The sequence below is a fragment of the Oncorhynchus mykiss genome, chromosome 3, assembly GCF_013265735.2.
Source record: "Oncorhynchus mykiss isolate Arlee chromosome 3, USDA_OmykA_1.1, whole genome shotgun sequence".
Classification (NCBI taxonomy): domain Eukaryota; kingdom Metazoa; phylum Chordata; class Actinopteri; order Salmoniformes; family Salmonidae; genus Oncorhynchus; species Oncorhynchus mykiss.
In genome coordinates, this window is record NC_048567.1 from 33,405,300 (window position 1) to 33,430,528 (window position 25,229).

The following is a 25,229-nucleotide window of genomic DNA, read 5'->3' on the forward strand; positions in this document are numbered from 1 at the left end:
ACACACACACACACACACACACACACACACACACCAAGTAGAGCTTGAAGTGCCTGTGTTTGGGGAACATTTAGAAATCATTAGTAGTGTATTCATGATGCAGACTGAGAAATTAAGTCACGTGAACTTGTATTGAGTAGGGCCAAGAGTTTTTCCTAATAAAAAAAAAAAATCAAACTGAAAAAACTTTGGGCCCTAATTTTTTCCTGAAGAACAAGCAGAAAATGCAATATGAGTCAACCAAGTCTGGTTGTTCTGAAATTCTACATATGCATCACAAATGTATTTGCTAGATAGATAGATGTAAATGGGGCTTGATTTAACCCTGTGTGTTGTGTCGCTCCCTGCAGGTGGAGGCAGTCAGCATATCGGTGCAGGACTCCAGTGTTCTGGTCCAGAGGAGCACCCTGGACCTGATCCTCTTCTGCTTCCCATTTCACATGAGTCAGGTAAGGACAGATATGCTCAACTGTCAGCACTGCTCAGCACACAAGACCGCAGTCACAGCACTTTTGGGAACTGGCCATTCTTGATGATGAGGCTATCTGACATCTAGTTAGAGGGAGAGAGAGCATGCAGTGACTCAGAGGATGCTTGTTTGGCCGTTCACCTCTCTATTCAATCATCGAAGCACAATGTGCCTCAGAGCCCAAACAGCCCAAATTACGGCATCCTTTCTTCTAAGTCAGAACTCATCTGAAATCTCCTATTATTTCCTTATTTTTGTTGTGTGTGTTGCTGTTCCAGGCCACCCGTCCAGACATGATTCGGATCCTCTCTGCAGCGCTGCACGTGGTTCTGAGGAGGGACATGTCACTCAACCGCAGACTATACGCCTGGCTGCTGGGTAAAAGACACATTCATGTACATGCTAGGGTTTCCGTTAGCCGGTAATTTCCGGCTGTTGGCAGACACATTTTTTTGAAAATCCGATGAATAAAATTGACGCCGGCCAATTGTCCAGGAGAAGAGAAGAAAAAAAAAATTCCCATTGTGAAATAATGCTTTTTAGCCTATTCATTGATGGAAATACCAGTCTATGTAAATACATTTTACTGGTCATGTTTATCGGTCTTTAAGTTAATTGACATAATTTAGTGGAATTAAATTGGCGCGTGTACAGTATATTATTTGTCACATTCGTACAGCATCTAGACACAGAGCCTTTCAGTGGAGAATCTGTCAGATAGTGCGATAGCTGCTGCTACATCATCTCAAACAGCAAAGGCATAGACAATGGAAGGCAGGCTTCATCAGTGTGTCACACCAATTTGCAATGCGTTGTGTCAAGTTGGCTGGATGTCGTTTGGCTGGTGGACCATTCTTGATACTCACAGGAAACTGTTGAGTGTGGAAAAACCCAGCATCGTTCCAGTCCTTGACACAAACCGGTACACCTGGCACCTACCATCATACCTTGTTCAAAGGCACTTCAGTCTTTTGTCTTGCCCATTCACCCTCTGAATGGCACACACACAATCTGTGTCTCAAGGCTTAACAATCCTTCTTTAACCTGTCTCCTCCCCTTCATCTACACTGATTGAAGTGGATTTAACAAGTGACATCAATAAGGAATCATAGCCTTCACCTGGATTCACCTGGTTAGTCTGTCACGGAAAGAGCAGGTATTTTCAACTTTCTTTTGTTGTCCAGTAGCCAAAGGCGCAATCCTAGTCATATTAGCAACCCATGCTACAGGCTGCATATTAGATCTCCCCTCTCCCTGTCACATGAAACCACTAGAATGTGCGTTGAGCTTTCGACCACTGTGTTTTCCCACTAATTGCGTAATGTAACGAACATTCACGCCTAACCCGCTGCCTTGTGCGCATTGCTGCGCTTATAATGTGAAGAAATAATAGTTGATCAACATTTGAAGCTCAACATTCTGATCTGTTGCATCGGAATCTTTGCTTTTTAACTTATTTATTTTTTAAATGTAGCCTAGGTCTACTGGTTGTATGAATTTAGGCTCTATCGTCCCACAACAGTCCCAGCGTCTGTTGGGAATAGGTTATTTCTTTCTCGCACAGAACGACAAGATGACCAATAGAATAGGTCAACTTTTCTACTATGGGGGGGTAGTAGATTGACATAGGCTAGTGATTTGGGCTGTTTGTCACTCGCTCGCCTTGTTGGCTGAGGAAAAGTAAATATGGACAGTTATTCTAACATCTTCAAAGTGCACATCAGAATTTGGTAAGAACGTTGTTGCATCTTCGTCTTGCATGTTCTTTTTGATTTTTTTAATGCATCTATTTCACCTTTAATTTAACCAGGTAGGCCAGTTGAGAACAAGTTCTCATTTACAACTGCGACCTGGCCAAGATAAAGCAAAGCAGTGCGACAAAAACACAGAGTTACACAAACAAACGTACGGTCAATAACACAATAGAAATAAATAGTAGAAAAATCTATGTACAGTGTGGGAGGTAGGCAATAGAAGAGTAGGGAGGTAGGCAATAAATAGGCACTAGAGGTGAAAATAATGACAATTTAGCATTAATACTGGAGTGATAGATGTGCAGATGATGATGTGCAAGTAATAATATGGGGATGAGGTAGTTGGGTGTGCTATTTACAGATTAGCTGTGTGAGAGGTACAGTGATCGGTAAGCTGCTCTGACAGATGATCCTTAAAGTTAGAGAGGGAGATATAAGACTCCAGCTTCAGTAATTTTTGAAATTCGTTCCAGTCATTGGCAGCAGAGAACTGGAAGGAAAGTCGGCCAAAGTAAGTTTTGGCTTTGGGGGTGATCAGTGCAATATACCTGCTGGAGCACGTGCTACGGGTGGGTGTTGCTATGGTGACCTGTGAGTTGAGATAAGGCGGGGCTTTACCTAGCAAAGACTTATAGATGGCCTGGAAGCAGTGGGTTTGGCGACGCATATGTGGTGAGGGCCAGCCGACTAGAGCATACAGGTCGCAGTGGTGGGTAGTACTTGGGGCTTTGATGACAAAGCGGATGGTACTATGATAGACTACATACAGTTTGCTGAGTAGAGTGTTGGAGGCTATTTTGTAGATGACATCGCCGAAGTCAAGGATCGGTAGGATAGTCAGCTTTTCAAGAGTATGTTTGGCGGCGTGAGTGAAGGATGCTTTGTTCCGAAATAGGAAGCCAATTCTAAATTTAATTTTGGATTGGAGATGCTTAATGTGAGTCTGGAAGGAGAATTTACAGTCTAACCCGACACCTAGGTATTTGTAGTTGTCCACATATTCTAGGTCAGAACCGTCCAGAGTAGTGATGCTAGTTGGGCAGGAGGGTGCAGGCAGCAATCGGTTGAAGAGCATGCACTTAGTTTTACTAGCATTTAAAAGCAGTTGGAGGCCACTGAAGGAGTGTTGTATAGCGTTGAAGCCTTTTTGGAGGTTTGTTAGCACAGTGTCCAAAGAAGGGCCAGATGTATACAGAATGGTGTCGTCTGCGTAGAGGTGGATCAGAGAATCACCAACAGCAATAGCGTCATCATTGATATATACAGAGAAAAGAGTCGGCCCGAGAATTGAACCCTGTGGCACCCCCATAGGAGACTGCTTGAGGTCCAGACAACAGGACCTCCAATTTGACACACTGAAATCTATCTGAAAAGTAGTTGGTGAACCAGGTGAGGCAGTCATTTGAGGAGCCAAGGCTATTGATTCTGCCGAAACAATGCGGTGATTGACAGAGTCGAAAGCCTTGGCCAGGTCAATGAAGACAGCTTCACAGCACTGTCTTTTATCGATGGCGGTTATGATATCGTTTAGGACCGTGAGCGTGGCTGAGGTGCACCCATGACCAGCTTGATAACCAGATTGCATATTGATAGGAATTTTATGAATAATGACTAAACAATATCTATATTTAAATAATGGGGCGGCAGGGTAGCCTAGTGGTTAGAGCGATGGACTAGTAACCGAAAGGTTGCAAGTTCAAATCCCCAAGCTGACAAGGTATCTGTGGTTCTGCCCCTGAACAGGCAGTTAACCCACTGTTCCTAGGCCGTCATTGAAAATAAGAATTTATTTATTTGACTTGCTTAGTTAAATAAAGTTACAAAAAAAAAAAATAGAACTCTAACTAATTAAACTCTACCCTGTTTTACAATATCTGATTAATAATGTTAATTCATAAGGAAGAGATTATGTAGCATGAACAAGGAGTAATTAAATATAATAAACACCATTCCAACTTAGTTGGAGAGGTATGTGTGGTGTGTTTGAAGAAAGCAAAGGGGATCATAAACCTATGTCTGAACCCACTCAGCTATAACTCTGTGGCGGTTAAATAAGACAGCGAGAGCCTCTCCAGGTTTTCCGTATCCGGAACTGTCTGCTAAGTAATGGTAGATAATGGTGAGACTTCAGAAGTTAATCTTGATATAGTGTGTGTGTCAGGATTGTGCGCTAGTGGGTTGGAATAAACTTTTGAACCTGCTTTGTCTTGGTCGAGAGGAGGAGATTCATTCTATAACCAATGATGTCATATTTTGTATATAAACTGTTGTTCTTGGTTCTATGGCAGCGCGCTCCGAGAATAAATACTATTATCTAATTTTATGCAAATAAGAATCTTACAAATTCTTAGAAACAGACAGTGATTTTAATTAATGAACACATATAGGAATTATGAAATTCCGTTGACACATAGTGGAGAAGGTACGGTGGGATTCGAAATGGTCGGTGATCTGTTTATTAACTTGGATTTTTAGAAAGGCAGGGCAGGAAAGATATAGGTCTATAACAGTTTGGGTCTAGAGTGTCTCCCCCTTTGAAGAGGGGGATGAGCGCTGCAGCTTTCCAATCTTTGGGGATCTCAGACGATACGAAAGAGAGGTTGAATAGGCTAGTAATAGAAACAATTTCGGCAGATCATTTTAGAAAGAGAGGGTCCAGATTGTCTAGCCCAGCTGATTAGTAGGGATCCAGATTTTGCCGATCTTTCAGAACATCAGCTGTCTGGATTTCGGTGAAGAAGAAGCGGGGGGGGGGGGGGGGGGGGGGGGGGGGTTTGCTGCAGATTGCTGCAGGGGGTTCTGAGATGTTGGCCAGGGTAGGGGTAGCCAGGTGGAAAGTATGGCCAGCCGTGGAAAAATGCTTATTGCAGTTATCGATTATCGTAGATTTATCGGTGGTGACAGTGTTTCCTATCCTCAGTGCAGTGGGCAGCTGGGAGGAGGTGCTCTTATTCTCCATGGACTTTAGTGTCCAAAAACCTTTTGAATTAGTGCTACAGGAAGCAAATTTATGTTTGAAAAAGCTAGCCTTAGCTTTCCTAACTGACTGAGTATATTGGTTCCTGACCTCCCTGAAAAGTTGCATATCGCGGGGGCTATTCAATGCTAAAAGGATGTTTTTGTGCTGGTCAAGGGTAGTCAAGTCTGGGGTGAATATGAAATACCATAATCTAAATGTGATTTATGTCATTCTGATCACCGTGGGTGGAAGCCCTAATCAGGTCACGCACCCAATGCATATTGGTCCAGTATATTTCCGGTAAATTAAAGTGCTGCCGGTCAAAAGTCCGGCGCCACATTTTCATAATGGGAACCCTGGTACACATGCACAAACAAGCACATGCACACATACATACCACTGCATGCGTTCTGTACAACTTCGTATTGTTGAGCTGTTGGACTTTACCTGTTGGAATGATCATCTGGCCATATGTCTTGTGCAGTAACATGTCTTGTTGTCATATATCCCAGTGCTTATTTCCCTACTTTGTTTTGTCTTATTTGCCTCTTACTCGCTGTGGATTTTAAAAAAATGCTGGTAAGTGTCTACTTGGCTGAGCAGGGCTCATGTTTTTACACTCAGAAAAAGCTTGATTGTTTGCTGAATGACTGGTAACTCAATCTCACCCCACCCTCTTCTCCCTTGTCTTTTGTCATCTTGTGTGTGTGTGTGTGTGTGTGGTGTGTGTGTGTGTGTGTACTGTACTCCTAGGCTTTGACAACAATGGTGTGAGGACAGGCCCTCGCAGCTCTCGACAGAGCAACCCTGAGGACCACGCTACCCACTATTTCAATACCTACTCCAAAGACATGCTGGTCCAGGTACGCCTTGAACGCACACAAACCCACCCACCTACACAGTCACACAGTTATTTGCATAAATTATTATTTTCAAAGACCTCAAAGTTTGAGTGGGTCTTCTGAAAGGGAACAAGGTAAATGCCTTACATTTTTCAGCAGGTGAAATTCAGACCCCTACTGCCCCCCCTCTGTGCCCCCTTTCAATCTCTAAACTACCCCCCCCCCCCCCCCCCCCCCCCCCCCCCACCCCCACCTACACACACACACACACACCCTTAGGGGTTTGTCTGTAATGCCTGTAGCCCCCTACTTCCACACCCCTCCTAATCCCAGGGGCCTTCCCTTTGAAGCTCTCCCAAACTCTGCTCCATGCCTGGGCCACGATCACACACTCACACACTATTCCCCCTTGTAATTAAGTATTACGCTCCAACAGCATTGGCCCTTATGATGGCATGTGATGTGTCCTGTTACTCCAGGGGTTGGGACAGACAGACCAGGGCTTTAATTTGTTCATCTGCCATCTGTTCATGGACACTTGTTGGGTCTCCCCCCGCTGGGAAATGGGGCTACTGCCTGTTCCTTGGGCCCCATCCGCTTTTGTGTTAGACGAGGCGTGTGAAACACACACACACTGAAGGACAAAAAGAAGACTTGCTGTGGAAAATGTCCTCCGGCCCTAACCCAAAAATGTAATCCCAACCAGAAACTAGATCGCTAACCAGCTGAGTCCATGTTCTGCAGTCTGTCTCGGGAGTTGCTTTGGTCGTTCCGTTTTTTTTTTAATGCTGTTTGATCCAGAAGTTTTGACCGTGTGTGCGCAGGCAATGGTGGGGATCCTGCAAGGGAAGGCACGAGGCGGGGAGGAGGAGAGCGTCCTGATGCATGACCTCAAGCCTTTCCGCATTCTCATCAGCCTGCTGGACAAACCTGAACTCGGTACGGTATCTTACTACATCAGATCAATGCAGCTCATATCATTCATGTCACTGTTACACACTGAATAGAACACACACAACATTTTGGTCATCGTGACCCACATATCACTACTGGGCTGTGTTCAGTAGGGAACATCATAGCAAAACATTTCACAGAGGACAACTAAAATTAGCACTTATTGCACAAATCCAGGTAGTCACTCCCCGTTTCAGTCCATTTCCTTCCATTTGGTGCCTAATGACCCTCTTTCCCTGTGACTGTTCCAGATACATTTGTAAATGGACATGATCAGTGACTGATTTGTAATCCTGTGTGTTCCAGGACCAGCCATCCTGGAGGACGTTCTGATCGAGGTGTTCAGGACATTACACACACAGTGCCGAGCAGAGCTGGACCTGCAGAACCACCACCCGTTCAGCAAGGACCATGCTCATCTCAGCAGGTGTGTGTGTGTGTGTGTGTGTTTGTGTGTGTGTGTAAAAAAATCCAAAGCTTTAATAACCATTGTAAGCTAAGGGTCGCATTGATCGTTTCCCTCAGCAAACTGCGAGAGAACAAGAAAACTGCAGAGCTTATCAAAACGGCCAATCTCCTCTTCAACTCTTTTGAGCCATACTACATGTGGGACTACATCGCTCGCTGGTTGGAGGACTGCTGCAGGTCTGTGTGCATGTGCTGCTCCATGTGTGTATGCTGACATGGTAAGATTGCGAGATAGAACCCGACTCGGTGTCCATTAGGCCACACCATAGCAAAATGTTTCGCAACAGACAATACATTTAAGCATTTCTTATTGGACATGTTTTACCCTTTTTTCTTTTTTTCTGCGGGATGAACACCATCCTGTTTTGTGTTTGTAAATGGGAGAGCTGAGTTTGACGTAAATGGGTCACTCTGTCCATCTTGCAGGAAGGCAGAAAATGGACCAGGGAATGCTGGGAGCACGGATTCCTCAGGGCTCTCATTGGTGGAGTTCTGTCAGCTGGTGGACTTCCTACTGGACATTGTGTCCTTGGTGAGACACACTTCTCACCCCGCCTTCCTTTCTCAATCATACTATAGTCTCTCAAAACAGAACAACAGCCATTGAAATATCAGCACTCATACAATAGAATGTTTACTAATTATAGGTCTGTTTCTGAATGTGAGTGCTCATGGCAATCCCTTATTGTGTGTGTGTGTGCGTGCGTGCAATGCATTAACAGGTTGTAGACCTGCCTGTCTTCTGTGTAATTGCATCTTCTAGTAGAGAGAATGCTTCTCTTCATTTCCATTCAGACTAGGTTGGAAAGCCCCTGACACCTGTACTACTGTGCGTGTCTGTGTGTGATTGCTTGCGGCCGTGCGCAGGTGTGCGTGCGTGCGTGCAGATGTTTCTGTGCGTGGGTATGTTCGGCACACAAAGTGTCCTCTGGCCTATGCTCTGCTTGCTCCTGTCTGTTCAATCTATCTGCTCTCTCTCTCCTTGAAGCCTACTAGAAGCATGAGGGTAATCTGCCAGGTAAAGTACGGCTGTCTCCTGCTTCTTCACCCTTCATCCCGCCTGCCTGGTTTACTATGGCTTGGATAACATTTTAGCAACGTCCCAGCAATATTCCTAAAGCCAAATTTGAATTTCTGTTATTTTTCTTGTTTTGAGTATGGTTATTGTACTCCAGAGTGAGTGAAATAGGCCTGTATTATTGGGAATATGGTGGAATTTCTACCTAGACCAATTGAATTGGGATTTTTTTCTTGGGAATATACTATATATATATATTCATAGTTTGGTGGGGGATGTTGTGAAAATGAAATTTCAGCCTGGTGTGTCATTGTCCTGCATGCACAGAATAATATGCTCCCATTGCTCACATATTTTAAGTAGCCTATGGCTTTTTGAACATTTCACGTGTGTTTATTCTTCATTTGCCCATTGTTCTTTCTTCTTTTAGCATTACTTTTGTTAAAGTCGTTTGTAAAGACAATGCCCATTACAATATTCAAGGAAAAGGTACAATGTAAGATGACAATGATTTGAGGAAGCCTGCTCATGATTAAATATTTTAGTTGGGGTTGTATTTTTCAAAGGGTCTAACCTCGTAAACTTTGACGGCCTCTGATGGCTTTTACTAAAACAATGCGTAATATTGTGTACCACCCTCATAAAATACAATGCTTTCAGAAAGTATTCCCACCCCTTGACTTTTTCCCCAAAAAATTATTTTTACAAAATGAGATGAAAAAATTGATTTAGTTGTAATTTTTTGTCAACTGTCAACACAAAATACTCATGTCAAAGCCTAATATTTGTTTAATGGAAAATAAAACAATAATACATATTGATTAGATTCCCTGAGCCAATACTTGTTAGAATCACCTTCGGCAGCGTCTATAGCTGTGAGTCTTTCTGAGTAAGTCTCCAAGAGCTTTGCACACCTGGATTGTACAATATTTGCACCTTATTCTTTTAACAATTCTTCAAGCTCTGTCAACTTGGTTGGTGATCATTGCTAGACTGCCATTTTCAAGTCTTGCCATAGATCTTCTAGCAGATTTAAGTCAAAACTCTCAGGCCTCTCAGGAACATTCAATGTTATCTTGGTCAGCAACTCCAGTGTAGATTTGGCCTTGTGTTTTAGGTTATCGTCCTGCTGAAAGGTGAATTTGTCTTCCAGTGTCCGTTGGAAAGCAGACTGAACCAGGTTTTCCTCAAGGATTTTGCCTGTGCCTGGCTTCTGCTAATTTTTATCCCCCAAAAAACTCACTAGTCCATAACATGATGCAGCCGCTACCATACTTGGAAGTATGAAGAGTGGTACTCGCTGATGGGTTTGGTTGGATTTGCCCCAACATAACGCTTTTGTATTCAGGACAAGTGCCTTATTTAAAACAGGATGCATGCTTTGGGATATTTATGTTTTGTACAAGCTTTAGTATTTTGGATTTATGTTAGTGTTATAGAGCCGCACTCAGTTATCTCCTATCACGGCCATTAAACTCTGTAACTGTTTTGAAATCATCTTTGGGCATTGGCAACTGATTTGGAAAGAGCATCTGTATCTTTTGTAGTGAGTGTAAAATGAATAACTGACACCATTCTCAAAGGGATATTCGAATGTCAACTTTTTTATTTTCTGGGCAAACCATTGGAAAGCCTCCCTGGTCTTTGTGGTTGAATCTGTGCATGAAATTCACTGCTGGACTGAGGGACCTTAGATAATTGTATGATAATTGTACAGAGATGGGGGTAGTCGTTTAAAAAGCATGTTAAACACTTATTGCGCACAGTGAGTCCAGTCAACTTATGTGACTTGTTAAGCATATTTTTACGCCTACATTTCTTTACGCTTGCCATAACAAGTAGGTTGAATACTTATTGACTCAAGATATTTCAGCTTTTCGTTTTTAACCAATTTGTAAACATTTCTAAAAGCAGACTGCACCAGGCTTTCCTCTTGGGTTTTGCTGGTGCTTAGCCATATTCCATTTATTTGTATTAACAAAAATACCTCCCTCGTCCTAGCCAGTGACACAATCTCAATGCAGGCTGTAACACAACAAAATGTGGGAAAAGGGGTGTGAATACTTTCTGAAGGCGCTATACATTTTAAGTTTCAAAACTTTAAAGTCCTACAAGCACCTGCTTAGTACTGTTAGAAAGGTAAGAACGGTTGGATTCTTGTAAAGAGAAACAGTGTGACGACTACAGAGCCCGAGATGCAGCAGGCAAACAACAACAAGAAAGAAATGTACCAGTTTTTTTTGCCTTGCCTCCATTTTTTTGTCTTGATGGAAGGATATACAATGCCTTCAGAAAGTATTTATACCCCTTGACTTATTCCACATTTTGTTGTTTACAGCTTGAATTTAAAATGGATCAAATAGATTTTTTTCTCTCACCCATTTACACACAATACCCCATAATGACAAAGTGAAAACATGTTCATAGAATGTGTTGCAAATTTATTGAAAATGAAATTCAGAAATATATCTCATTGATTGACATAAGTATTCAGACACATTTTGAGTTTTTTTTTTTGCATTCTGTTATACAACTGACTAGGTGTCCCCCTTTCACTCATTGGACGTGGTACTGGGGTCCAAAACAACCACAGATTATTTCTCTAATGTGTAGACTTATTTTAAAGAATCGAGAGGCTAACCACAGCGTTGTGCCGATAACTAATAATAATAATCATCTAATATAGATTCGGAATTGGATTTGAATTACATCAATCTCCAACAAGAGCTTTCTCAGGCATACTTGATGCTGCCTATTTATTTTATGACGTTTATTTGACAGGGACTATTTACAGCTTTTAAACACAAATCAAGTAATGTGATGCATTGTACCAGATGAATCTAGGCATCTAATTTCCATCTCCAGTCACCAGGTGAGTGGCGACTCCCCTATTCTCCAGAGCCCTCTCACCCTCCTCTTCCTCCTCCCTTCAGGAGACCTACATAGAGATCCAGACAGAGCACCTTCCCCAGCTGCTGCTGCGCATGGTGTCTGCCCTGACCTCTCACCTCCCGGCCCTGGGCCTTGGGGAGCTCACCCACTGCCTGCGCCTCTGCTCCAAGATCCTCAGCAAAGTGCAGCCCCCCTTGGTGTCCCCCCTGTCCCTGCCCACGGGCCCCCTCGCCTCCACAGCCTCTGCTAAGGAGGAGAAACGGGTAAGAAGTACTGAGATGGTGCCCCAGCCCGGTACACCTATACGAGTTAGATTAACCTTGGTTGTTACAGCCAGAGCATATTCTATAGCTTTTGTTGTTTATTTGTGTTTTTTTTTATTTTTTATCATTGTATGCATATGTAGAATGTATGTAAAATAGATGCTTAGATTTATGATGAATCAATATTTTCTGAAGACATTTCCCTGGTAATAAGGATAATCTTTTGGCTACCTTTTAATGACATAGCCAACTGTCTATCCTGACTTACGCATTTCACCCAGTTCCATTTGATCCCGTAAAGCTTTTGGTGGTGATGAATGAGCTTCAATCATGACCTCTGCCAAGTCTGAAAGCATCCTGTTGTCAACCCTAGTTCTTCCCTGCCTTAACACAGTTTGCTTTAGCGTATTGTCTCTGAGTGTTTGGTTGATCATAAAAGAAAACGTTTCCTTTTATCTCTGAACAGAATGTGAAATCCATGCGAAGGTTAAATCGTTTTTGCCTTTTGTCTTTGTCCAGCGGAGATGAAATGGAACCAAATTATGTTCAAAAGCAAACATACTTCCCCCTACACACCCACGTTCATTGATTCTCACTTTGAAAATTAAAACTTTGTCCATCTTTCAGTTCCAAGCTGATGACTGACTACCTTTGATAGTACACGAATGTCACTTCTTTCACTTCCTGCCAAATAAAATCATCAGAGCAGGGTTCCTCTGTTGTTGACCTAGCAGAGACGACAGCAGTTTGGTCTGCTTCCCTCGCCCTCAAAAACATAAACAACCATCCAAGGCCCTCATGGTGTCCCCTGGTCCCTGAGCTGGCCCCCACCCTTCTACCCCCTCAATTTGGCTGGGTGGTCCCCGCTCCAGGACTGGAGGGTAGCTGGAGGACTGTCCCTCCCTCTCTCCCCAGACAGAGGTGTTAGAAGCTGGGATCAGTCTAATTTCTCCGCCCCCCTGTCTGTTACCTGGCGGTCTGGTAGTGTTTCAGTGCTCAGTAAGGCTTGACTAAAAGCTGACAGAATCCTAGGCTGGAGGTAGAGGCCTGGGAGAGGTGCAGGCGAGGGGAGCACATAGAGACACACACAAGTGGTAACTAACAAACAGCTGAGCCTCTCTTTCTCTCCGAGGAGGATCAGCCTACCCGATGGTTTCCCCTTAGGTCTGTCTGCTCCATTGGTGTGGAAGGCTTCCTTCCCTCCCTTCTGCTCTACCCCCCCCCCCTCTCTCCCTTCCTCCTGTTTTCCAGCTACCCTCCTGGGGACATTTACAGGACGTTGTTTGCCATCTGAGTCCTGGCGCCAGAATGTGTAGCCTCAGCCTGCTGCACTGCATGCTGAGAATGCCCTGGGGCTTTCTTGTGGCATGGCAATGTGGGATTGGGGCTGTCTGTCGATCTGTCCTAAGCTGGCTGGCATGATGCAGGGAGGGAGCTTCATGTAGGGTGTAGTGAGTCCATTCAGTTTGGGGCATCAGCTGTGCACTTCCCTGTCTGCTGTGGGTGCCCAAGGTGGAGGGGGGGGTCTGTCAGTGAGTGCTTAGAAATCCTCTCCCTCCTAGTCTCCTGAGAGACCTGCACTCTTATCTTGACCTGATGCACTTTGGTCCCCACTGGCCATCCTAAAACAGGGGTACTGTTTTCGGTTTCCAGATTTAAGATGGACGCCTTTTGTTTCCACTCCTAAAATGTATTGTTACTGTCTGTGTTTGATTCTCTTCTCCTTTCTCCTCTCTTCTTACTGCTCTCTCTCCCCAGCCCCTGCCCGCTACTCTGGAGCTCCCCACTGGCGAGGTGTTTGAGACAGGGGAGAACCCCAACAGCAGTCGCTCCTCCGAGAGTGGCTTCACAGACTTTGTCCAGTACCAGGCCTCTGAGGAACCAGCACCCACTCAGCCTTGCCTCAAGACGGGCTGCAGCAGCTCCCTCCCAGCCTCCCAGAACAAGCCGCAGGACAAGCCTGTCATGCAGTGCTGCCTGGAGTACTTCCAGCACTTCCTCTCCCGCCTGGTCACCCTTTACATCACCCCGGGGATGGTAGAGGGAGCTGGGGGCGAGAGGAGCGATGTGGTGCGAGCGGAACCAGAGGGCGGTGCCCAGCACAACGGGCGTGACGTGGTTGAGGTCCCGGGGCAAAGGGAGTGTCTGGCGGCTTTTACTGCTGCCTGCCAGCTCTTCCTGGAGTGCTCCAGCTTCCCCGTCTACATCGCCGAGGGCAACCTCAAGTCAACGTCTCCGCCTAAGGAGCAGACTGGTAAGACAGACGGACTGTCTGACTACGTTTTAGTTACAATACCGGCTCTGTGCAGATTAACAGATTTTCACTATGGCTGGAGAAGCAGTTAACTACATTCCAGTTTGATATGATAATCCCATACCCTTCTCCATAAGTTAAGCATATGGTCTCTCTTTGTGTTAGATGAGCACATCTGGACTACAGCTATTTACTGTTGTATGTCTTCTCCCCTTTTCTCAATACAGTATCGTTTCTATTCTCTCCTGCAGACAGCGAGCAGATGTGTCCTGCCATGTGGCTGCAGACTCTGATGGACGCCTGCTGCCTGGCCAGTGACTTCAGCGTCCAGGCCGTGGCCATCTCCCTGGTCATGGACCTAGTGGGCCTCACCCAGTCTGTCGCCATGGTCACCGCCGAGGGCAGCATTGCCGGCGGCAACCCCGACTCCACCCAGCCCATGAGCCCTAGCCAGGGCCGCGTTGCTGTGGTGATCAGGCCACCACTCACGCAGGGAATCCTGAAGTACATCGCAGAGAAGACGGACTTCTTCAAGGTAAGTCACAGGGAGGAAATTTGTGGCTTATTTGCATCTGATATGGTTGAGATGCTTAGAGGTGGTTCAGTACAGAGGACACAGAATGTAGCTCAGCATGATAAATGGAAGAAACTTTCTCTTTGTCATTGCTCACCATGGTAAATGGTCAAAATTTATGTTTATACATTTTTCAGCATGATAAATGGTAGAAACGTATGTTGATAAATACATTTTTCAGCATGATAAATGGTAGAAATGTATGTTAAGTACATTTTTCAACATGATAAATGGTAATAAACCTATCCTAAGAAATCTCTCCGTTGCTCACCATGACACATCTTGGAAGCTTTAGGTCTCTCTCTAACACGACCTCCCTCCTCCTTCCCCCTCACCTCTCCAGAGTGTGGCCCTTATCCTGTGGGGACAGTTGGGGGAGGGGGCCCCTCAGCACCACCAGCGCAGCGTGGAGCTCTTCTACCAGCTCCACAACCTGGTGCCCTCCTCCAGCACCTGTGAGGACGTCATCAGCCAGCAGCTCATGCACAGAGACAAGGTTGGTCTGCCCAGTACATGTGCAGTCAGACACATAGGAACACACACAGCTTCACGGTATGCTTGTAAGAGTCCTGTATGCCTGAAGGAATATGCTCCGACACACACGCATTCCACACACGTCAGCTAAGACTTCTGTGTGTTTTCTCAGAAAATCCGTCTCGAGGCCCATGTGAAGTTCTCTGTGCTTTGGCATCTGACCAGAGACTTGAACATCACCAAGTCTTCCCCTTTCAACCGTACCTTTGACAGGTAGGCCTTCCCTCTCTATTGACTCGCCACTAAAGTTTGGTTTTGTCCCTTGTTTTATCAAGGGTGGACAAAACAGCTGCTAATATATTAATGTGATACATGTCTCATACTCTTTTTCTGTCTCTCACGCACGCACGCACGCACACACACATACCGTTCGGACGCTACAGATGTTTTTGTGAGAGGACCAATTTTCGGGATGTCTCATGGTCCGACAAACGCCACTGTAGCTCGGCCACCTTCCACCGCAGATGCGGATGACCGACATTGGATGGATTGAGATGCAGCCCAGGCTAAAAACATGTCTCTACCATAATCTGACCCATTTTGATAGGGGTCTTTTTTTAAATGAGGTTACTTAGATTGACGCTCGGTGGATTATTAATATACTCCATCACAATAAATCCATGAAGAAACATATGAATGGAATGTGTCTCAGAAGAACTGAATAGCATAGAATAGAATGGCAGCCTAGGCTGTAGACTAGTTCATTGAGCAGACAAGATATGCTTATAATTCCCATACCATTATTTTATAATATATTATTTTAGAGTTATACAAATATATTTGATCTTAGCCGGGAATAAAATAGAAAGGACATTTTCCCCAAACGATTATTGAGCCGAGTGCGTACATGGAGGTCCTGTACGGTTGATTTATAGTTATTTGGCAACTTTAACTGTGAATGATTGTTTTTGACTTACAATGGTGCCATTATAAGCTAGGCAGGAACAGGGGAAAAAATTTAAGTCATCCGTATGCACTCTAATAGGATATGGAGGATGCGCTTTCCCATGGTTCCCTTTTCGATCATGCCGGGTAGGCTACTCCAGTTGTAGGCTACAGCGGGATTGCATGTACAAATTTGTGGGCTTATAAGAATGTCTTTCACTCCACGCATTAACCAGCGTATGCCAGACTCCAACCCTGTCCTTGCAAGCTACCCTGTACTTAATTTGGTAACGGACAGTAGCCCACTTAAGCCACAACATCGAAAACCAAGTGAAATCTATTCGGGAACATCGCTAGTAAACCCCCACCCCACTTTGCCCTCAGAACAGCCTCAATTCATTGGGACTCAAGTGTCAAGCGTTCCACAGGGATGCTGGCCCAAGTTGAATCCAATGCTTCCCACAGTTGTCTGGATGTCCTTTGGCTGGTGGACTGTTCTCAATCCGAACTGGAAGCTGTTGAGTGTGTGAACCCCAGCAGCGTTGCAGTTCTTGACACAAACCAGTGCGCCTGGCACCTACTAACATACGCCGTTCGAAGGCACTTAAATCTTTTGTTGATGGAGTGTCAGAGGGGTAATGGCCTGACAGTCAGGAGAATAGACCTTCCAGTGACAGATGACAGGAGGAGATTGGAGCGTTGGTAATGATGAGACCGGGGTGTACAGCGCCTGTACGGTGCAGCAGTAGATATTTTATTATCTTTCAAGAGGAACAGAACAGCTGCTCAGTATTTTAGAGTGAGATATAAACGTCACTGTCCGAGGTCAACCGCATAAGGGCATTTAGATACACAAGATGTTTAGATAACTCAGTGTCTTGCCCATTCACCCTCTGAATAGCACACATACACAATCCATGGCTCTATTGCCTTGAGTCTTAATACTCCTTCTTTAACCGGTGCCCTCCCCTTCATCTACACTGATTTGAACTGGATTTAACAAGTGACATCAATAAGGGATCATGGATTTACCTGGTCAGTCTGTCATGGAAAAAGCAGGTGTCCTTAATGTTTTGTACACTCAGTGTATGTATAAGCTTTAAGATAGCCTTAGGCAGAGCTATATGTATTTTATAACAGCACAATAATGATTTTTATTTAGGCTTTTTTGGGGGGCTTGGGTTCATATATATGTACATTCTTATTCATTCCTTTACACTTGTGTGTATAAGTTTGTTAGATATTACTGCACTGTCTGAACTAGAAGCACAAGCATTTCGCTGCACTCGCATTAACATCTGCCAACCATGTGTATGTGACCAATAAGATTTGATTTATAGGCTTATACATATGCATGAGCTCTAATATGCGCATGTGACGTCTTAAATGCTTTGAATTAATCATCAGCTTAGAAAGCGCTGTCAATTTATTGCGGCTTTGAAAGAAGATCCATGACTACCATGTTTTCCCACTCAGTTTCAACCTGTTGTTTAATTTCTTTCTTCGAATTGATTGATCACAATGAGGTCAACCATTGTAGCCTAATGCTGAGTTTTACAAGCATGATACTCCCTAACAGCCACCCAAAATAATTTGACCGCCATTGATGAAGATGAATGAACTCCCGCCATCACCACTTTCAGATTCTTATAATTTAGTCTTGAAATGTTTGATGGGATTATTGCTGTCATTTTTTTTGGCAGTCGGATTAGAGGGACAATAGAGTGCTGAGTACCAGGCCGTTAGCGAGTTGGGTACTACCAATACATCAACTACAGAAGCTGGGAATAGGAGCAGATTATTGTGACTCAGCGGTCACGTGGATTTTGACTGCGGTCATGACTATATACAGTGCCTTGCGAAAGTATTCGGCCCCCTTGAACTTTGCAACCTTTTGCCACATTTCAGGCTTCAAACATAAAGATATAAAACTGTATTTTTTTGTGAAGAATCAACAACAAGTGGGACACAATCATGAAGTGGAACGACATTTATTGGATATTTCAAACTTTTTTAACAAATCAAAAACTGAAAAATTGGGCGTGCAAAATTATTCAGCCCCTTTACTTTCAGTGCAGCAAACTCTCTCCAGAAGTTCAGTGAGGATCTCTGAATGATCCAATGTTGACCTAAATGACTAATGATGATAAATACAATCCACCTGTGTGTAATCAAGTCTCCGTATAAATGCACCTGCACTGTGATAGTCTCAGAGGTCTGTTAAAAGCGCAGAGAGCATCATGAAGAACAAGGAACACACCAGGCAGGTCCGAGATACTGTTGTGAAGAAGTTTAAAGCCGGATTTGGATACAAAAAGATTTCCCAAGCTTTAAACATCCCAAGGAGCACTGTGCAAGCGATAATATTGAAATGGAAGGAGTATCAGACCACTGCAAATCTACCAAGACCTGGCCGTCCCTCTAAACTTTCAGCTCATACAAGGAGAAGACTGATCAGAGATGCAGCCAAGAGGCCCATGATCACTCTGGATGAACTGCAGAGATCTACAGCTGAGGTGGGAGACTCTGTCCATAGGACAACAATCAGTCGTATATTGCACACATCTGGCCTTTATGGAAGAGTGGCAAGAAGAAAGCCATTTCTTAAAGATATCCATAAAAAGTGTTGTTTAAAGTTTGCCACAAGCCACCTGGGAGACACACCAAACATGTGGAAGAAGGTGCTCTGGTCAGATGAAACCAAAATTGAACTTTTTGGCAACAATGCAAAACGTTATGTTTGGCGTAAAAGCAACACAGCTGAACACACCATCCCCACTGTCAAACATGGTGGTGTCAGCATCATGGTTTGGGCCTGCTTTTCTTCAGCAGGGACAGGGAAGATGGTTAAAATTGATGGGAAGATGGATGGAGCCAAATACAGGACCATTCTGGAAGAAAACCTGATGGAGTCTGCAAAAGACCTGAGACTGGGACAGAGATTTGTCTTCCAACAAGACAATGATTCAAAACATAAAGCAAAATCTACAATGGAATGGTTCAAAAATAAACATATTCAGGTGTTAGAATGGCCAAGTCAAAGTCCAGACCTGAATCTAATCGAGAATCTGTGGAAAGAACTGAAAACTGCTGTTCACAAATGCTCTCCATCCAACCTCACTGAGCTCGAGCTGTTTTGCAAGGAGGAATGGGAAAAAATGTCAGTCTCTCAATGTGCAAAACTGATAGAGACATACCCCAAGCGACTTACAGCTGTAATCGCAGCAAAAGGTGGCGCTACAAAGTATTAACTTAAGGGGGCTGAATAATTTTGCACGCCCAACTTTTCAGTTTTTGATTTGTTAAAAAAGTTTGAAATATCCAATAAATGTCGTTCCACTTCATGATTGTGTCCCACTTGTTGTTGATTCTTCACAAAAAAATACAGTTTTATATCTTTATGTTTGAAGCCTGAAATGTGGCAAAAGGTCGCAAAGTTCAAAGGGGCCGAATACTTTCGCAAGGCACTGTATGTGTGTATATATATATATATATATATGACACGCTACCCCTTTGCGATTACAAATGAATATCTTCTGTCTTCTTTTCTCTCTCTCTCTCCCTCCCAGGTCTCTGTTCATCATGCTGGACAGTCTAAGTTACTGGGATGCGTCGGCCAGCGCAGTGGGCCGGGCCTGGCTCAACCAGGTGCTCCAGAGACACGACATCGCCCGGGTCCTGGAGCCCCTCCTGCTGCTGCTGCTGCACCCCAAGACCCACCGTGTGTCCATCCAGCGCGTCCAGGCCCAGCGCCACTGGGCCCAGGAGGTCCCTAACCACAACGCCCAGGCCGAACAGGACATCTCAGAACCCATCTACATGAGGGACTCGGGAGTCTGTGACAGTGAGTAGAGGGGAGACACGGGTTAGAATGGTGGTGGACAGGACAGCCATGGCCGTGAAGAGATGCAGGATTTTGTTCCAGCCCAGCACTAATAGATTCAACACTCATTTCATGATTGTTTAATGTTGGGCTGGAAGAAAAGCCTGTAGCTCTAAAGGATCAGTGTATTTTGGTGAACATTGGTTTGGAGTGAATCTAGTTCACGGTTCATTTCGACGGCCTAATTAATTTGCATAAACAGTATGACACATCCTTTTCTCTTCTTCTCTCAGACTTCGGCCAGATGCCAGGGGACTCTCTGAAGTCAGGGCTCCGAGGGCTGCCATTGGGCGACATGGAGCCCTTCTGCCTGACAGTCAACCCTCTGAGTGACAGCCTGTCCCTGCTCAGCCTGAGCAGTGAGAACCTGGTGCTGAGGGGTGACTGCCATCCTCCTGACCAGCAGGGGGAACCCCACCACCATGGCTCTGAGTCCAGCAGCTCGCACTCCTCCTCCATAGACAATGGCAGCTTCGAGGAGCCAGACAGCACCTGCAGCACAGTGAACGGATGTGGTTCCGACCAAGTCCCTTTCCTTATAGAGTCAGACAATATGGTTCCTGATGAGGAGGGTTCACTAGAAGAGGCTGTGTTGTCAGTGTTAAATGAGTTGATAGACAGGGTGGTGGGTATGGGAGATGATGAGGAGGGGCCACCTGAAACGCCGTCCCCCTCTGAAGCGTGGGCGCAGACGGACTCCGATAGCTCCTCGTCAGATACGCCGACCGGTCTTCGGCTCGATTCAGAACCCCAAGCCCCCTCTCACCGCCTCGAGATGTTAGCGGGTGGCACCCTGGGGTTCTTCCATGTCACCCCACCGGACCAGACAGGGGAGGAGGGGGAGAGGCACCACGAGGTCATCACTCGCCACAGCTCGTCCCCCTCCATCGTGACCCTACCGGATAGCTCGGGCCCGGCCACCCCTCACGAGCAGAGCCTCCGTTTGGACGTTGTGGACCAGCGGGCCCGTAAGCGCTCCCACAGCAGCACCCAGCTCAGCCTCAAGGGGAAGATCATGGAGCGTCTGCAAGACAAGTCCACCGGCGCCAAGCCCAAGGTGAAGAAGAGCAAGAGGAAGGACGAGGAGAGACAGAGGAAAGCTGTGCAGGCCGAGAAGCTCCGGCCGCCCAGCATCTTCTTCGGAGACAGCCTGGATCTGGAGAACTGGTACAGCTGCGGAGAAGGTGAGGTGTCCGAGATCGATAGTGAAACCGGCTCGCCCAGTGGGGGCGGAGACGTGAGCGGGGACATTGGTCCCAACGGGAGAGTGGGGCGTAGAGCTTCCGCCTCGCCGCCTCGGTTCAACATCCACCCCCTCTACCAGCACGTGCTACTCTACCTACAGCTGTACGACTCGTCTCGCACGCTGCACGCCCTTTCGGCCATTGCCAGCATGCTGCGGGCGGTGCCATCGGACTTCGTGGACGCCATCTCCACCACCAGCATCAACAACACCTACACACCCCAGCTGTCACTGCTGCAAAACCTGCTGGCACGCCACCGCGTCTCCGTCATGGGCAAGTCATATTTATAAATACACAGATAAAGGACAGTTAAACAATTAAAATGTATTCCGGAGGTGCTGGATAAGAGCTACCCTAAAAACCATACAATCGGATGTTTTCTTGTTATTAGAATGTAGAATAATGTGGTGTTCAATCTCCTTCTCCTCCCAGGTAAGGACTTCTACTGCCCCATCTCCCAGGAAAGCCACTCCCACTCGTTCCGCAGCGCCATGTTCCTAGAGATCATCATCTCCCTCTGCCTCTACTTCCTGCGCTCCTACTACTCTGCCCACGTGGGCACGGCTGCCACCGACCTGGCGGGCAACCGTGCCATGCAGCTGACCAGTTTGGAGGTCCTCACCCTCCTCTTCAGCGAGCTGTCCAAGGTGACCGGCGGCTCAGCCAAAGGCTTCGCCAGCTTCATCAGCGACGTGCTGTCCAAGTGTAAGGTCCAGAAGGTGGTGCTCCACTGCCTGCTCTCCTCCATCTTCTCGGCCCAGAAGTGGCACGAGCAACGGGTGGCCTCCGTCAACGTGGCCTCCCAGGAGGAGGGTCTCTCAGAGGACAGTGTCATCAACCTCTCAGAAGATCAAATGGATGGCTGCAGCGCCGTTCAGTCCCAGCTGCTGAGGCTTCTCCAGAGCCTGGTGGTGCTGGAGCACAGGGTCCTAGTGCCCGCTGAGGAGGGCGGTGACGGGGGGCCCGTGGTCGTCTCGGGGGGTGGAACATTAGGTGGTGTAACGTTAGGGACGGGGAGCGGGGCAGGGTCGGGCTTCGAACTGCTGGGAGGAGAGGTGGAGCACATGAACCCACAGCAGCCAATGACGTCGCTGCAGTACCTTCACGGGCAGCCTATCACGGCGCAGGGCATGTTCTTGTGTGCGGTGATCCGGGCGCTGCACCAGCACCACGCGTGTAAGATGCACCCGCAGTGGATCGGCCTGATCACGGCCACGCTGCCCTATATGGGCAAGGTACTGCGCAGGGTGGTGGCCTCGGTCACACTGCAGCTCTGTAGGAACCTGGATAACCTCATTCAGCAGTACCGCTATGAGACCGCCATCACAGATACCAGGTAACTGCTATAGGATAGTTTCTTATAGGCCCATATGAGCTAGGCATTTTGAGATGGTGCTGAGACATCCATATCCACCCATCCATCAGTACTGGTTAGTGGCTGTATTGAAGGGTTTGTGTGTGTTTTAGGTCTACCTACTTAAGTTGAATGCACTGATTGTAAGTCACTCTGGATGAAAGTGTCTGATAAATAACTGAAATGTAAAAGTGGGAATATTGTTGTACCAGGATCTGGTGTGAAGACAATTACAAGCAGATTGTTAGTAACCAGGTTTCCATCCAACCGTTTCATGAATTACCTGAAGTCACGACCGGGCTAATAGAAGCAGGAAATGTTGGGACAATTTCATAAATGTCGGGGGACAATTTGTTGATTTGACATGGTGGGACCTTTTTGTGTCAGTAAAATGTGGATTTATGCACAAATATTTGATATAATAACCAAAGTAAACTTGGAGTCACGCGATGATATGTGGTGTGGTCCTCCCACTACCACTCGGAGAAAGCATGCAGTTTATTAGGCTACAGATGAAATAAGTTATTATGAACTTCAAAAGGTTGGTGAAAGTGCACGGTGATGAGCTTGGTGCGCCTTTACAATAAATATCAGTGGTCTTATTCTGGTGACATGATAATCGATGCCATTTGACAAATAAAACTGATCTCCATAATAATGTCATCATATAGGTATCTGCAAACTGTTGTCTACAGCGCACGTGCCAAGACCATAGTGGGCACATTTGCTATTTAACAGTTTTTGTGACAAACCCATCGGTCCAGTTGAAAATGAGATGATGACACATTGAACTATATATTTCTATTTGTTACATTAAACTTTAAAGGGACAGTTTATCTATTTCCCCAAAATCAGATGAACTACCATATTTATGTCTGTCTCTGCATCCAGTATGAAGGAAGTTAGAGGTAGTTTTGTGAGCCAATGCTAACTAGCGTTAGCGCAATGACTTGAGGTCTACAGGAACACCTGGCATGCTTGCTGTTCCCATAGACCTCCAGGCATTGCGCTAACGCTAGTTAGCGACTTCCTTCAAACTGCAAACGGCGACATAAAAATGGTGTCCTCGAGTTCATCTGGCTCTGGGAAAGTAGACAAAGGGCTTCATTTGCAAAATCTCAAACCATCCCTTTAAGAAGAAAAAACATACCTTTTTATGTGCTCTTCTTCATCGTTCATGCATTTTTATCTACAGCCAGTCAGTTTGGTGGAAGCACCACTGGTGGGAAAATACAAAGTTATTTTATACAGATTTTTGAGTATTCGCCTGTAAATCTGTCGCCTATTGGATGAACCTAGCTAGTGAAGTATTTGTATGAGGATGAATTGGTTTATTTAAGTACATATCCATGGCAATAGATTTACAGCTGCTTTGTAGCACAGGGTTTGTTGAGTGATGCTGCCACAAGATGGCTCTCTTGACCAGCAGTTGCCTCAAATTACCCACCTTTGACTAATGCCTTTGTAGATTCTACATTGTTACTGTATATTCTATGGCAACATGAATTGTTTATGGCAAAATCGTTTTTTTTATACCAAACGGTGGCTATTAATTTATACTTTCCCCACTATCCCTCTTCCAGACCTCAGTGGATGGCCCTGTGCATCCCCCCAGATTTGATTCTAACAGTACTGGAAGGAGTGACAGCCATCATCCACTACTGTCTACTGGACCCATCCTCCCAGTATCACCAGGTGAGGGCGCTAGTCAGCCACGCTGCACTGCCAAGTAGACAGACATGTCATATCTGCATTGATTTAATGCTGATGTCACTTATTTACACATCGATAGACCGCCTTCATTGCATGCACGCACTCTGACTCATTCCTCCCTACTTCTTCTCAGAGAGCTATGTGTGCTTGTTCTTTTACATCATTTTATGTCTTTGTATGTATTTTACTCTGTCACAGGATTTGCGTGTGCTGACAGTGCCTCCTGAAAGTCTGCACACCTCTTGCACAGTCTTCACATTTTGCTGCCTTAAAATTGTATCTAAAGAGTATGACATTATCTGTACAGATCTACACAACCTACTACAGCATTTTCAAAGTGAAAGAAAATTATAGGACATTTTCCCAAATGAATAAATAAAAAAATACAATGTCTTGATTGCGTATGTCCTCACACTCCAGAGTTAATAGTTGGTGGAAGCACCTTTGGCAGCCATTAAAGCTGTAAATCATTCTGAATAAGATTTTACCAACTTTGCACTTACGGCAACATATATCCATTGTTATTGTCAAAATTGCTCAAGCTCAGTGTATTTGGTTTGGAGTCATTGGTGGGCAGCAATATTCAAACCGTGATTGCTATTATCATGGCTTTTGTGGTAGCAGCATCAAGTTATGGGTATGCTTGTCACCGGCAGGGACTGGGAGGTTTGTCATGATCAAAATAAATATGAAAGAAGCAAAGCCCAGGTAAAAAAAATTAGAGGGAAACCCAATAGAGGGGTTTCTCTACCCTGGGATAGAGTTGTATTTTTCAGTGTGACAATTACACAAGCTTTAATGCTGAAGACACACCAGAATGGCTTTCCCAAGAGGTGGTGAGTGTTCCTGAACAGTCCAGTCTCAGTCCTGACTTGAAAATCTGCTTGGAAATGTAGAGACAAGGTTTGAATATTGCTGTCCATCAATGTCTCCCATCCACATTTACTGAGTTGAGCAATTAAAAAAAAAAAAAAAGTTGCCAATGGTGTTAACTCTGGGGTGTGAGGACGACACATCTTCCTTTTACATTTTTTTTATTAATTTGTTCATGTTTCTATAATTTTTCTTTAACTTTGAAAATGTGGAGTAGGTTGTGTATGTTGGTAGGGGGAAAAAATCAAATGTAATCCCTTTTCAGATGTAATTTTAAGGCAGCTAAACGTGAAGAC

General features: G+C 45.3%; 1 protein-coding gene across 7 annotated transcripts in view; it reads left to right on the top strand.

Moving 5' to 3' along the window:
* The window catches only part of LOC110518918 (protein dopey-1), a 40,548-nt gene that overhangs the window by 3,450 nt on the left and 11,869 nt on the right, over window positions 1–25,229 (top strand). For 2 of the 7 annotated variants that reach the window (XM_036973902.1, XM_021596285.2), the window contains exons 6-22: window positions 351–449; window positions 748–847; window positions 5,936–6,045; window positions 6,849–6,963; window positions 7,285–7,405; window positions 7,504–7,623; window positions 7,873–7,978; window positions 8,435–8,464; window positions 11,398–11,619; window positions 13,378–13,873; window positions 14,101–14,408; window positions 14,791–14,943; window positions 15,094–15,194; window positions 19,436–19,710; window positions 19,983–21,266; window positions 21,426–22,329; window positions 23,931–24,042. In XM_036973902.1, the coding sequence (XP_036829797.1) occupies window positions 351–449; window positions 748–847; window positions 5,936–6,045; window positions 6,849–6,963; window positions 7,285–7,405; window positions 7,504–7,623; window positions 7,873–7,978; window positions 8,435–8,464; window positions 11,398–11,619; window positions 13,378–13,873; window positions 14,101–14,408; window positions 14,791–14,943; window positions 15,094–15,194; window positions 19,436–19,710; window positions 19,983–21,266; window positions 21,426–22,329; window positions 23,931–24,042 (4,656 nt within the window). The remainder of the gene's footprint in view (window positions 1–350; window positions 450–747; window positions 848–5,935; window positions 6,046–6,848; window positions 6,964–7,284; window positions 7,406–7,503; window positions 7,624–7,872; window positions 7,979–8,434; window positions 8,465–11,397; window positions 11,620–13,377; window positions 13,874–14,100; window positions 14,409–14,790; window positions 14,944–15,093; window positions 15,195–19,435; window positions 19,711–19,982; window positions 21,267–21,425; window positions 22,330–23,930; window positions 24,043–25,229) is intronic. The other 5 variants (XM_021596311.2, XM_021596291.2, XM_021596298.2 and 2 more) reach the window with 5 other exon arrangements.